General features: G+C 41.6%; 1 protein-coding gene across 1 annotated transcript; it reads right to left on the bottom strand.

Moving 5' to 3' along the window:
• Positions 1-11101: 11101 nt before the first annotated feature.
• MELLADRAFT_92725 (uncharacterized protein) lies at positions 11102-11311 on the bottom strand (the record flags this gene model as incomplete). Its single annotated transcript, XM_007415662.1, has 1 exon — positions 11102-11311. One exon carries the CDS (start codon positions 11309-11311, stop codon positions 11102-11104), a length of 210 nt encoding a protein of 69 aa, XP_007415724.1.
• Positions 11312-13656: the final 2345 nt, after the last annotated feature.

A 13656-nucleotide genomic window follows, 5' to 3' on the forward strand; every position in this document is an offset into this window, starting at 1 on the left:
AAAGCGGTGGATGACTACTGGCGCAGTCACGGAGGTGGTCACGTGACAAATTACGAAAATTTGGTACGAGACAGGTTCCTCCGGCGGCTGGCACATGAAGCTCACGTGGATTCGATGTCTACATCATAAACGCTATGAGCTACACGTGCTAGCCAGCGTGAGGCTCACCTGATGTGACAACGTAGCTGAAGCGGCTCACCTGTTCATGAGTGAGCTAGATCACCCTGTTATGATGCGAGATATGAACGGGTAAGTCATCACCTTGTTAGAGCATCGCCACCGGTGATAGCTAAAACACGCTCATTTGGGGCGGGTATCCCAGCCTGTCACTCATTACTGTTAAGACGTAAGAAGCCAAAAGTAGTGACTAGACTTGGATTCGAACCAAGGACCCTTACATGTGTAGGGACACAACTCGTATGTGATGCCTTAACCACCACCCCGGGCAAACACGTGACGCATCCTGGGATGCGTCGCGCGGACGCTACATATGCGCCGTGGTTTTACAAGACCCCCCCCTTGGCCCCGGGTCGGCGTCCGCGTGACGCATCCTGCGCAGCGTCACGTCCTTGCCCGGGGTGCACTAGGCTACCCAGTCTATGTTCTCCAACCCCATACGGTCACATGACTATGTGATTAGGTTGCACACAGAACCTAGTATGAGGTATCCACAACAATTACCTGTGGGAGACAAAAATCGTGGCCACCACCCATGGCATGCATATTTCAGGATGAGCCCCGTCTCCGGCGGAGGCGGGGAACTCCGATGCACCGAACCGTCGGGGCGGTAGTCGGGCAGAAGCTGTATGGTACCCGACCCCGACCCGGTTCCGACGGGTCGGGAGCCGGGCTGGGGTAGGAAGATCCCCGAAAATTCTCGGAGAACCGAGCCCCCGTATAGATTTATAAACAATGTATATATTGTATGTATTCAAGAAGGACAGAGCGGATAGATACAAGTAATCAAAAGAATTTAAAGAGAGAATAGAATAAGTGAGGTTGGCATAAAACAAAGGATGTGATCGATCCGTAAAAAAATTGAAGTACAGATAAAAGATGGATGGATACTGTTTGATGAGATTTAGAAAGCGAGGTTGATAAGAAACATCGAGAAGAGTAAAGCATAAAGTGATATAAAACAAGAGTCGTAATTGATCAGTCCAAGAACGAGTAGATACTGATAGTGAGGAGAATGGAAACAAATGATCGGTCCAGAAGGTGAAGATCATATGAACAATGATCAATCAATGATCGCTATGGGTTCGGTCTGACAACCAGGTGATACATACAACGGGCCAAAAACACGATACCATTCCTTGAGGCACAGAAGCGCTTCTACACTCAAATCCGAGAGCCTACTTCTTTGAGGTGTCAAAATTACCTTGGTCTTTGAAAAGGCACCCTCAGAGGGAGCGCTGGTAGCAGGAATGGCCAAGTACTTCATGGCCATCTCACTCAAAATTGGATAGCTTTTGACTTTGCTTTTCCGATCGAGTAGAATGTCTTCATCAGAAGGTGCAACTAGATCACTTAAATAACGACTGAGTTCGCTCTTGAATGAAGCCGGGCCGGTGTTTGTCCCATAGATCTCGGCCCCAAAGTATGAATGACTCGTGCTTTTCAAGGCTTGATGTGCATCTTGATCGGGTGATCTAAACTTCAAGGCTTCAGAGCAAAACATCTCTTTCAGTTTTGCTGGAGACGTATCATAACAATCTAAAAGCTCGGACTTGGCCTATCATACAGCTGTTCCTGGATTGCTTGCTTTTCTTACATGTTTTTCTTGACAATTTTTACATTTTTACATTTTTTATTTTTTTTGTAACTGAGTCCCAGTACCTGTTAAATATATCCCACATTCCTCAGATACGCTCTGGGATTGCTGCACAAGGTGTTTGTGAATTCTTTTGACTATTGAAATCTGCTACACTCATGTCGGACATGATAATTGGCCTTTCACAGCCCAATCTGTATTGTACAAACCTGTGACAGCCTGGTAAGTTGTTCCACCACTCAATTGCGCGGCCGAGCCTCTCAACCTCTCACCGATGCTGCTTGATCTCGACTTATTCATATCTTTTCATTTCAACTTTGGTCCATCTCATTTCATCGCTTAGCTCAATATTGCTTGTGGCCGTGAAAGAGTAAGTCTCATTTGTTGACCTTTCAACTTATCTTGTAAATTCTTCTCTTTTTGATCGATCGATTGTTGCACCAGGTATTGTCAATCATAGCCGGATCTATGATGTGATACCTGGATTTGGTTCGAATGCATCCGGATGTGCTTTTGAACCATGAAGCAACAGATCGTCTTGATGGTTCACATACTAACTAATAATGTATACCTTGACATCTCTCAGATCGATCCAGTCTTGGACCAACACTTTTGGTCTTTGAAATCTCAAATAAACGATCTTGAACGCCTCCGATCATTGGAATCGCAAATAAACGATCTTGATATTGGATTGTAACTACAAAAAGTAAGTTGACCACCTACTTTTCCTGAGGTCTGGTAGGATTAATACTCATATACATTCCATTGATTCCTTTTGGGTTTGAATTGAATTAGAAAGTTTGATTGTTACCATTGATCAAAACTTGTTATAAAACCTGATAGTAGAAATGAAGTTGTATGGAAGCAACAATTTGTCCAAAGACACAGATGACCATGATATCAACTGGCATAAACAAGCAAGTAGTGATCGAAGAGATGGCAAATTAAGTTCATCCAATAGTCAAATAAGCAATGAAAGACCAAAAGGTGAGTTTGTGAATGGCCCAAGTGAAATTGTGATATGGCAAATAATCTGACTATGTTTGATTTGGATTAGCGCATCAATTAAATGATAGTATCGATGGTGGTCAGATTAATTAAAATGGGTTTAAAACAGCACAAAGTTTAACTCGAATGTCCTTAATTCCCTCCAATATCAACAAAACTCGTATCTCAAATACTTTGAAAGCACACTTCAAGCTTCCCACCTCAAGATTTACAAAGCCCTACACCACGCCTGCTTCAACTCAAAGTCGTGTTCAAATGAATTCCTCTGACCAACTTTCATCTCTACCAGCTTTACAAGCATCAACAAGGACGAGTACTTCCCTATCCAAGAAACCTAGAGATTCACCAGAACACATCGATGATCCTTATCTTGTCAATGGACAATACGATGATGGACTGAACAGTCCTAAAACGTCATCCGAAGATCCCAACGAGCCACTTCGACCAGATATTGACGAACTTGAACAGTCAGATAACTGGATCAAATTGCCTACAACATCTCCAATCTTGCCTTTTACTACGTCGGACCACTCTGATACCTTGGATGGGGCTGTAGATTACTCAAAGGACTCAATTGAATCTCAAATTGATGAACTTGATCATACTCGTCCACCAGAAAACCATGCACCACTCACTCGTGCTCGGTCCCAAGCTCTTAAGCGCAGGATAAGTCATTCTCAGGCTCTCTCTCCCATTTCAATACCACCTCAAATCGGCTCTGCTACTGGAGCGCAAAGAGTTGCTAAGCTGCCAAGTTGTGCTGTGACTAAAACTTTGAGTCATGCTCCAACCCGATTGACACATGCTTCAACTAGTAATTTTTCTCGTTTATTTCCTGCTTTTAAATCTGCAACTCACTCTTCGCATTCTTATCGATCTGAAACTCGCTCTCCAACTCGCTCTCCAACTCATTCTTCAACTCGTTCTTCAATTCATTCTCCAACTCGTCTGTTTCAATCTCCAACTCGTCTGTTTCGATCTCCAACCCCTCTTTTCAACTCTCCACCTCGTGCTCTGAGCCAATCTTCAACTCGCAATCTTTCCCAATCTCCAACTCACAATCGTTCTCGATCTCCAACTGGTAATCTGAGTCACTCTCCAGACTCATCTGGTGACTCAGATCTGGATTCAGTTGAAACTCCAGTTGGGGCTCGCATAAAGTCTTCAGGTAAAGCGAAAGGTAAAGGGAAGGGTAAAGGGAAGGGTAAAGGGAAGGGTAAAGGGAAAGTTAAAGAGAAGGGTAAAGGGAAGGGTAAATACAAAAACAATGAAGGTCAGCAGAAACTAGACTGAAAGATTCTCTCACAACATCTTCAGATGGTCATTGTATTTACTAACACCACGTTTTTCTCTACATAAATAAATCTTGATTTGAATTGGTACAGATGATAGTGATTTGGAAGAAGACAAGAACAAATAAGTAGTTATTGTTGCATCATATGAGGCATATATAAACAAGCTGAAAAAGACCAAAACAACTAAGAAGCAGAAGAAAGGCTTGAATTCCACCTTGATCCCAGTTTCCGAGTATGAATGGAATTGTGTGGGAGGACCACCAGGTGGTCGCTGTTCCGAAAGCTCGTTTAAGGTGGACATCACCTCGGAACCTTCAGAGTATGTCAAGCGGAAAGCAATAGGAGTCATTGAGAAGCGAATTCCTGTGATGGCAAAATATCTCTTTGATCATCAACCACTTCGAGATCTCAACTGGGTCGGATTAGATTATACACCAAAGAACACCTCTGAAGCGTATGACATTGATACTGATAGCGGCTGGAACGAATTTCTTGATGCGGCGCAGAACTTAAAACGTCATCACTCGTTAGGAATATTAGTGAGAATGCCAAATCCTGGAATACTTGAAAAAGAGAAGGACGAACTTCAGCTCCAAATCAATCAGCTGAATGCGTTGACCAGTCGCCAAGCAGAGGACTTGTTGCCAAAGCCAAAGAAGGAACTTCCGTCGCTTGATAGCCCTAATCTTCACTCTGGTACAATAGATTGTTTAATGGCGCAATATCAAGGTGGGAGAGGTAGTGGCTCGGAGAGTATGAGATATATTGATCCATTGGATTCAACCAAGTGGGTCAGATTGAACAACATCAAACTTCGAATGTGGGCAGATGAACTCGTAAGTAGTTCAAGTTTTTCTCAACTCTGGACAATTATCTTGTTCAACTGGTTAATGTGGCTTGTGTCTTTGTTAGACTGAAGCACGACGTGCTGGACAAACCGATGTCACCATATTCATCCCTCCTAAGACCCCTGCATTCCGAACCTACTTAGGAGGACGCAAACCATCTGCAATAAGGGCCTTACATGAAGCACACCCAGCATATGGACCATCAACTCAAGCTATCAGCCCAGTGGAGCTCAATCCAGTTCAATCAACCAGTGCACCTGTTCCTGCCATCAACAACATTCAACAAAATACACCAGTGATTCCGAATGAACAAGATCACCTATTGTTTCTGACTCGATATTGTGGATTGTTTAAAGACTTCCTCAAGTTCTCTCAGATTTCAATCACAGACACTGTTACGCGCGAGCTTCTGGCAAGCCTAATGTTGGATCACTGGTCCACATTCATCACCACAGATACTATGAATGAGGCAGCACTCAAAGGAATGGGCTTTTCTCTTGGTGCAGCTATCAAGCTCATCAGCGGTGCAAATCGATTTCCAGCTTATATACGTTGTAGAACTCCTACGCAGTGTAGCGTAGGCTGAGCCGGAGAAGGTAAGAATCACCGTCAAGGAGGACGGATGAAACTACGGTGCCGAGAGGCTGCCTTCAACCTGAAAAATTCTACGAAAAAAATTACGTGAGGCAAACTTTTCACAACCCCGCCGTTACAAGTTTCCCGTAAACCTAATTCACCCCGTACAAAGATTTACAAACTTCCCAAACCCTAATTATCCTCCCACAACTGAGCCACACACAAAATTTAATAAAAAAAACAAATTAAAAAAAAACACAACTTGCACTGGATTTGAACCCAGGTGCAGTCCTTCCTTATTGGCCCTGACTGGCCCTGACTCGAGTTCTGATCTAACAAATTAAAGAAATTAAAAATAAAATCAAGGGAACAAGAACCCTTAACCCACTCGACTTCAACAACAAACTACCGCTTCAATGCTTCTTGAAAACCCTTTAAGGTAAGTCTTCACTTTTCTAACCTTTGACCTTTAACTAAGAACTAACAAAAAAGAAAACACTTTCTCTTTACTTTTTATGCTAACTAGATATCTCGAGACTTCACTATTCCAGATTGAACACCAACACTTAAACACTTTAAAAGAAAACACAACACAATCTCGATTCGATTCGAGACCTTCTACACACGATGCGACGAGCTCCTCCCTCCTCCTTCAACACCAACAACCTCCTCCTTTTATATCTTTCCCTAACCAAACCACAACTCAGCCTCAAGGCTCTTTCTTCAACTTTTCCCCGCTTCGTTCCTTTCGCTCCGACCGATTCCGATCTTTTCCGTCCGATTTCTCTCAGGTAAGTCTGTTTGTTTCTCTTTACCTTCCTCCTATCTTTGTTCTTTTACTAATCAATCTATTCTTTTATCTCCTTCCTTCCTTATCTCCTTCCCTTTTTCATCCTCTAATCGAAGGATTTATTTGTGTCTTTTAGCCCCTATTCGACTCGATCCTTTGGTTTTTAAACTGGGTATGTATTTCTTTCATATCTCCTTCCTTTTATTCTATTCACACACTAACTTTGGTTCCCTTTTCTTTCTTCTTGTTGATTTCGATTCTAGACCCTGAACTCGAGATTCATCTTCTCTCAAGGACAGTGTATTTAATTTATTTTCGATTTTTACTTTCTTTTGTTTGTTTGTAAGTTCCCTTCCTCCTATTCTTTTGTACTACTGAAACTGACATTTCAAATGCTCATCTTGGTCTTCTTAAGTTTCTCATTTCGATCTCAGCCCCTTTTGTTTTGTTCATTGTAGGTTTGTACCCTAAAACCAACCTATCCTTTCAATTTCGATTCCAGTCTTTGATTTAGGTATGTAATGGAAATTGTGTTGTTCTCTTGTTAGACTCCTTGTATCATTCATTTATATGTATATTGCCAACTGTATCTTCAAAGTTGTGATGAAATAATATAGAAGAATGAAATGAACATAATGATAATCTGATTGAGACTGATTATGCCATAGTGAGAGGATGAATCTCATATTGAATTTAGTGCCTATTTGTGGTATTTGTATGAATATATATATGGTAATTTCTTCCTCTTTTTTCCTTTGAATGTAGATAGACTGTCATAATGTAATGCAGCAAGATGAATAAAGAATAATAATCATATTGAATTATTGAACTGGTAGCTTCAAATAAGCAAAGGGAACTTGTTGGCTCATGTATATCAAATAATTATCTTGTTTAATTTGATTTCCACAACGTCAAAGTATCAAAGCAGGGGGCTTTATTCCAATTGGGGAATGAGTAACTCTGAACACTGTTGCAATCGTAAAATTCTTATACTCTCAGTTATTTATATGATTTATTTGTACAGCTGAAGCTAACTTTCACAATTATATTTAGGCAAGAGGTCATCGATATCAAAATGTAACAAATATCATTTCCTTCTTTTGTTTGTCTCAGTAATTTCTGTTGAAGCTGGGGTGGAAAACTTCTGAATCATGTATGCAAATCAGAATACCAATTTTTGTAAAATTCCAAACAACACTAGGAAATCTTGACTTCATTATATGGGCCTTTTGTTTTCTTAAACTTGACATGTATGTCCTCACTCATAGTCAACTGAATTGAGTGTCAAAATTGTGTTGTATCAACTTGTTGTCTATGAGAAAAACACTTGTTTTGATTGAGATGAAGCATATATTGGATCAAACAACATCAAAATAGTATATTTGTCAAAGATTTCTCTATTTCACATGGTTTGTTTAATGAATCAGATGTGAATCCAACTCAAAGTAAAGCATAGATGGTAAATAGTTTGTATTATAAGGTGAAATCAATTCTAAGGTGATAAGACTCGTATGAAGAAGCGGACAAGAATCAGGAACTGAAGACTTTGAAATTGGAGCAGTGGAACAGTAGAGAAAGATGCTGACCTTTAGAGCCAGACCGATCCCTCATAAAGACCATTTATCATCTCTGGTGTGAATACTTCCTCTGCTGTGATATATATTGCCTCCATCTCTTCTTCAGGAGTTAAGTTGTCTAGCAGGACTCCTGATCGACGAAGGTGACTTTTTGCAAGATCAAAGCCCTTCTCAATTGGATTGTAATTGGGAGAGTATGGTGGTAAGTGAACCACAAACACACCATACTCACTACACATCGCTCGGATTTCACCATTGTGGTGAACACTGGCATTATCAAGAACAATCACCGAGTTTGGTCCAGGAAAGGGGTTTGTCATTGGAAGCTAGTGCAAAAGACACAAGAGATGATCAGCATCAATCAAACCAAACCACAATATTATTATGGTGATATTGAATTGGTACTTACCACATGATCAGAGAGGAAAGATTCAAAATCACCCCTCTTGATCGATCCTTCTTTCACTTTCAAACCAACCAAGCCACCAAGCGAGATCGCTGGAAGTAGGCTGTACCGTCTTGATGCAGTCTGTCTTGGGAGCCGAGCTGTGCGTTCACCACGAGGTGCTCTTGCATCTTGGCGATACAATCGTCTCTTGCTGATTGAGCTCTCATCTACAACTCAATCAAGACAATTAGAAATTCTTGTACATGAACCTACCAAGGCAAAATAAAGAAGAGATCGGCTTACCAGTAAAAATTAAGCACTCAGCTGAGAATTTGCCCATATTGTAAATGAACTGAGCATGAATCTCATCTGATCGATTTGGATGGACAGTGCAAGCAACTTTGCGAGTCAAGTCAAGCCAATCACGGAGGTCGATTGCAAGCGCTGACTTTGAGATTTCAATACCGGTTTGTTGTTTGATGCCTCGAGCAATCTCATCAAGAATTAATGTTGGATCAACCTCTAATAATTGGATTGCACAACAGCGGCCAGCTTCTGTAAGCTTTGTATCGCAGCCAGGAGTGAGATTGAATGCTGGATCAGATATGACTGCTCCAGTGGTGTGAAAAAGAGAAACCCAGCGCCGAATTGAGTCGCTAGAAACATCAATGCCGATTTCTTCTTCGATTTGGTCGCGTGTTAGTCCATTGAGGGCATGCCAAACTACAAGCCATTTTATTTGAGGTGAGTGATATATGTAGCCCATAAAGAAGATTGTTGATGAGTCGATGAAAAGGAGCCAAAACCGATTCTGATGGCATGGAAGAGGTAGTTTGGTCAACTGGTTTATAGACAATACAGCAGTGACATCACTGGAACATCTATAAGCATGACACATTACAAGCATTTTGACTTGTACTGGGCTTACATCAAAATGACTTGTGGTCCAAACCAATTATCTTGCTCCTACAACAATCCCAGAGCATATCTGAGTAATGTAGGGTATTTTTAACAGGTACTGGGAGTCAATTACAAAAAAAATAAAAATTGTAAAAATGTAAAAATTGTCAAGAAAATGGTGTAATAAAAGCAAGCAATCAAGGAACAGCTGTAGTATCAGAACGATGAGATAGACAAAAAAAAATCAGCCATAAATTGAATGGGTAGAGTGCGGCAGTTGAGAATGAGCAGTCACACCTCAAAGAACGTCATCTTGAGTTGAGGATCCAATATAGTTGCACATACAGCACCTGGTTTGAGTAGAACATCCTTGAAGTAAGTCTCAAGCTTCTCAATCATAGCTCGAGCAGCAGGAATCAAGTGGTCATTGTCATAAGTTGATATAACCTACATACAAAACATTGAATTTAGTAAGCCTCTGTAAGGTTCAAATCATCCAAGGTGAAGTATGAAGAAGAAAAGCTTACGTTGTTCAATTGGCCCATTACTGCAATGTAGATTGGTATGACAGTGTGGAGTGTAGGAAATCAAGATCGACAAAGCTCATTTGTGGCTTCGGAGAGCGGTTTCAAAAATTTACACATCTGCTCAACATAAGACCACTCAACATCAGATAGCTGAAATTTTGTAGCACCAGGGCGTTCACAGAACTGCTGGACAGCTTTCCGGAGGCGGAGGAGACGTCGGAACATGAGGTAAGTAGAGTTCCAGCGAGTTTCAACATTGGGGATCAGAGCTAAAGCAGTTCCTTCAGATATTGGGTCAACTTTGTCTACATTCTCAGTTGGTTCGGGAGCAAGGTACTGGAGTGCAGTGTTGACTTCGATTTCATCTGTTGGGTCAGCTGGATCACTTGAATCAAGAGCAAGACTTCACAGTAGCTTAACGATCTTTGAAAAAGCCTCTGATCTCTGAGGACTGCTACGGACCCAGACTACAAGGCCATGACATCTTGACTTGATAGTTGAAAGCTTTGCTGTACTTGAATCGGATCGATCGACTAGATTGGCTAGATCCATTGGTCCATTCGTTCCATCTGAGTGATCAACCAACGCATCTTCAACAACTCCAAAGACATCAAGGCCTTTGTGAGCAGCAAGATTGATTACATGCGCTACACAACCGTAAAGAGACTCAGTAGGATTGAATTCCTTGATTTCAGGAGACTCGTGATTGAGTTTTGCTATCTTGCTATTCTTGCTTTCATTGTCAGCGGTGATGGTTGACAATGAATCAACAATGTTATACTTGATCAAGTATTTCACAAACAGATCAGCATAATTAGAAGCCACATGCCGTCCTATATGGGATTTAAATATGTGAGTTTAAAGAGCTCTTTTAGTAATACAGTAATTGAAATCAACTGACCAGAAACACGCGGAATGCCAATAGTCAATGCTTTCAGCTCAAAATCTTTGGTGATGAAGTGTGCTGTTATTGACATGTAAGCTTGTTGATTTGGAGATGTCCAACCGTCTTGTGTGAACGAGATATACTTTGCTTTGTTGAATACATTATTCTTGATGTAGTTCTGAAAGAAGTGAAACATTGAAATTGTGTGTCTGGCTATCGTGTGGCGTTTGACAATCATTCCTGATGTCTGGGGATCACAAAGCTTCAACAAGTGTTTGAAAGATTGTCGATTTATCAAGGCAAAAGACAGGTCCGCTTCGGCAATGAAATAAGAGATTGCTGTCTTGAGAGTTTCAGCGTTCAGCGCGAGCTGTTGAAAACAAACATTCAGGACAGTCACAATATCGATCTAGGATATTTTGTTTGGGTCAAAGTGGCTTACAACATGCTGAGTCTTGATCTTCTTGAATGATCCTTCCAAGGAAGTTTGATCTGACTGCTCCAACAGCTTGGGATTATACAAGCCATGGAATCACTGGAGATGATCTGACATAGCCTTTGTACTAGAAGTCCTGTCGCGGGCAAGTGCCTTTCCACAAACCTTGCCACTAGACAAAACTACTGAACAAATTGTTTTATTGTCCTCAATGGTGAAATGGCACCAGACATACAAAGTCCTGGCACGTTTTGCTATAGTGTCTTGACTAACTTCAGATGATGATTGAGAAGTGTTTGCAGGCATTTAGAAAAGAAAACTGGTGTGATTGTAACTAATAAGGAGAATGTAATAAAAGGTAATATGTAGTCAAACAGTAATGGGTTTGAGATCAGTAAAAAAGAAAATATATATTGAATCAGGGTTTCAAGATATGAAGATAGTAAAGTTGGCTAGCCAGGTGGAACGGATGGGGCAAGACAACACTACGTAAAGGACAGCAGCTTCCTTTTATGGCCTCAATTTAATCACATTACTTTAAGGTTCTTTTATGAGCTGGATTTACGCACACTCCTTGTGAGTGTACTCATGAAGTTGGTACTTAATGATGAAATACCGGGAACTGTGAATATCTGAGTAGCAGTTTTTTTTTATTCCAGGAAAGACTCAGCCCAATCGGGAACTCGCAGGGACTCGGCGGAAAAACGGCATCTTGGTGGAACACCGATTTTTCGGTGTCGAGGGCCGGGCTGAGGGCCTAGGTATAAATCACCGCCGGGACGGGGTCGGTTCGGGAGCCGGACTGGGTTTTAGCTTTTTGCTCGGGGGGTCGGATTGGTCGGTCTCCAAGACCAAAAGCCCGGGGCTCATCCTGATGCATATTGCATTGCCGCGCGCCCAATTGGTTTACAACCAGGAGATCATGTCTCAATGTGGTCCTGAAATCATCAGGTCGCTGTGACTCCTCGCTCGTTTGGTCCATGAAAATGTCAGAGGTGTTGAATATTGCGTCAAGTTTTTAGCTTAACTAAGCCCCTCGCGCGGCCGCGTCCGCGCCCTCAAAAGAGGGGCTTATGACTAAAACAGTTTTTGGCTGTGTGACTCCAGACATTAAGTCCTCTTATGATGTTTTTTTAGTCTCCCCTCTTCCCATTTTCTTAAATTTTTCAGACCTTCCAGTATGTTATTCCTCATCAAGTTGTACATAACACAGTACCATTTACTATGGTTCAGATGAAGCAGAAGTGCTTTGAAATCGTGATGTAAGATAGGTAATTAAGCTGCTTTCAAATTTCATTCAAGGGATATCCAGCTGGCTTAGGTGGTCTTCGGGCATTTACAACAGGGCATAAGGCCTGTTTTTCGCATCCTCAGCACAGCTCTCAAGCCATGCAGGGATGTCTGGTGCTCAGGAAAAGTATATCACAATATGTACAATTTGACAAAGAACAACATACTCGAAGGTCTGAAAAACTTATGAAAATTGGAAGAGCAGAGACAAGAAAAACAACATAAGGGTACTTAAAACGTGGAGTCACACAGCCAAAAAAACAGTGTTAGTCATGAGCCCCTTTTCGAGGGTGCGGAAGCGTCCGCGCGAGGGGCTTAGTTAAGCTAAGTCAAGTTTGCTCTTGCATATTGCCTTTGTTGTTGGCTTCAAGTAGCAAACCAAAAATGAAAACTGCATAGTCCATGTGTCAAAACGTCAGTTTACATGTGCCGGTGGCTCGGGTCCGTAAGGTAAATTGGACACTTCCTGATATTTTCCAACAGTTACCTACCACCAGTGGCGATGCTCTTAGAGTGTAAGTCAACTTTTTGTTAACCATGCAAGAAAAGCTCACGTTGTGTTGAGCTGGTGGACGTTGCCTCATTGCAGTCCTCTTCCAGCCTTATCGTGGCTTGGTAACCAGCCCATCCAAATCGCACTAGGATAGTTTTGTCTTTGCTCACGGAATGAAATGTACAATATATAGAAACCAATCAAATCTCTGTGTGTGATGCAAGCAAGTTATGTGTTTTTGTTTTGTTTTTGTTTGTGTTCTTTCTTGATGGTTCAAAGAGGGTTAAGATATCTTTTTATTAAAAAAATGGTTTCACTGTATAGCATCATTAGGATGGTTGCCTAAGATATTGATGAGTATTTTTTATTTTCAATAGAAACTTAAGATATTCATAATCAGTTCTAGGATGACCTCAACAGAACTAATCTTGTGTAACATGGATGTATCAGAAAAGGAAAAAAGGCATCAAAGAATCAATGGTTGGGCCAAATTATTTGAAGGGTTGCCAACCACATTTTTTTTTCTTGTTTTGTGGAGTTGTCATCTTGATTCACTTCAAATTTCATACAGATTCAGAAAAATACCCCCATACTCAGCACCTGATGTGATGTTGGGTTCTGGTCATCCAGCTTCGGTGTGTGCTGAGAATGTGGCTGGGAGGTTGCACTGACACATCCCAGCTCACATGCCAGCCTGGTGCTCAGCATCCAAGTCAGCTTGGATTGCCAGCATCCAAGCTAATTGAGATGCTGAGCACCTAGCTCACAGGTCGGCCTGACACAACCCAGCTCACCCGCTGATAGGCTGACACATCATGCATATAGAATAGGTGACAGGCATGAGTGAGGGCCATGCAGCCGCGCTCAC

Source organism: Melampsora larici-populina (genome assembly GCF_000204055.1).
Source record: "Melampsora larici-populina 98AG31 unplaced genomic scaffold MELLAscaffold_52, whole genome shotgun sequence".
NCBI classification, from domain to species: domain Eukaryota; kingdom Fungi; phylum Basidiomycota; class Pucciniomycetes; order Pucciniales; family Melampsoraceae; genus Melampsora; species Melampsora laricis-populina.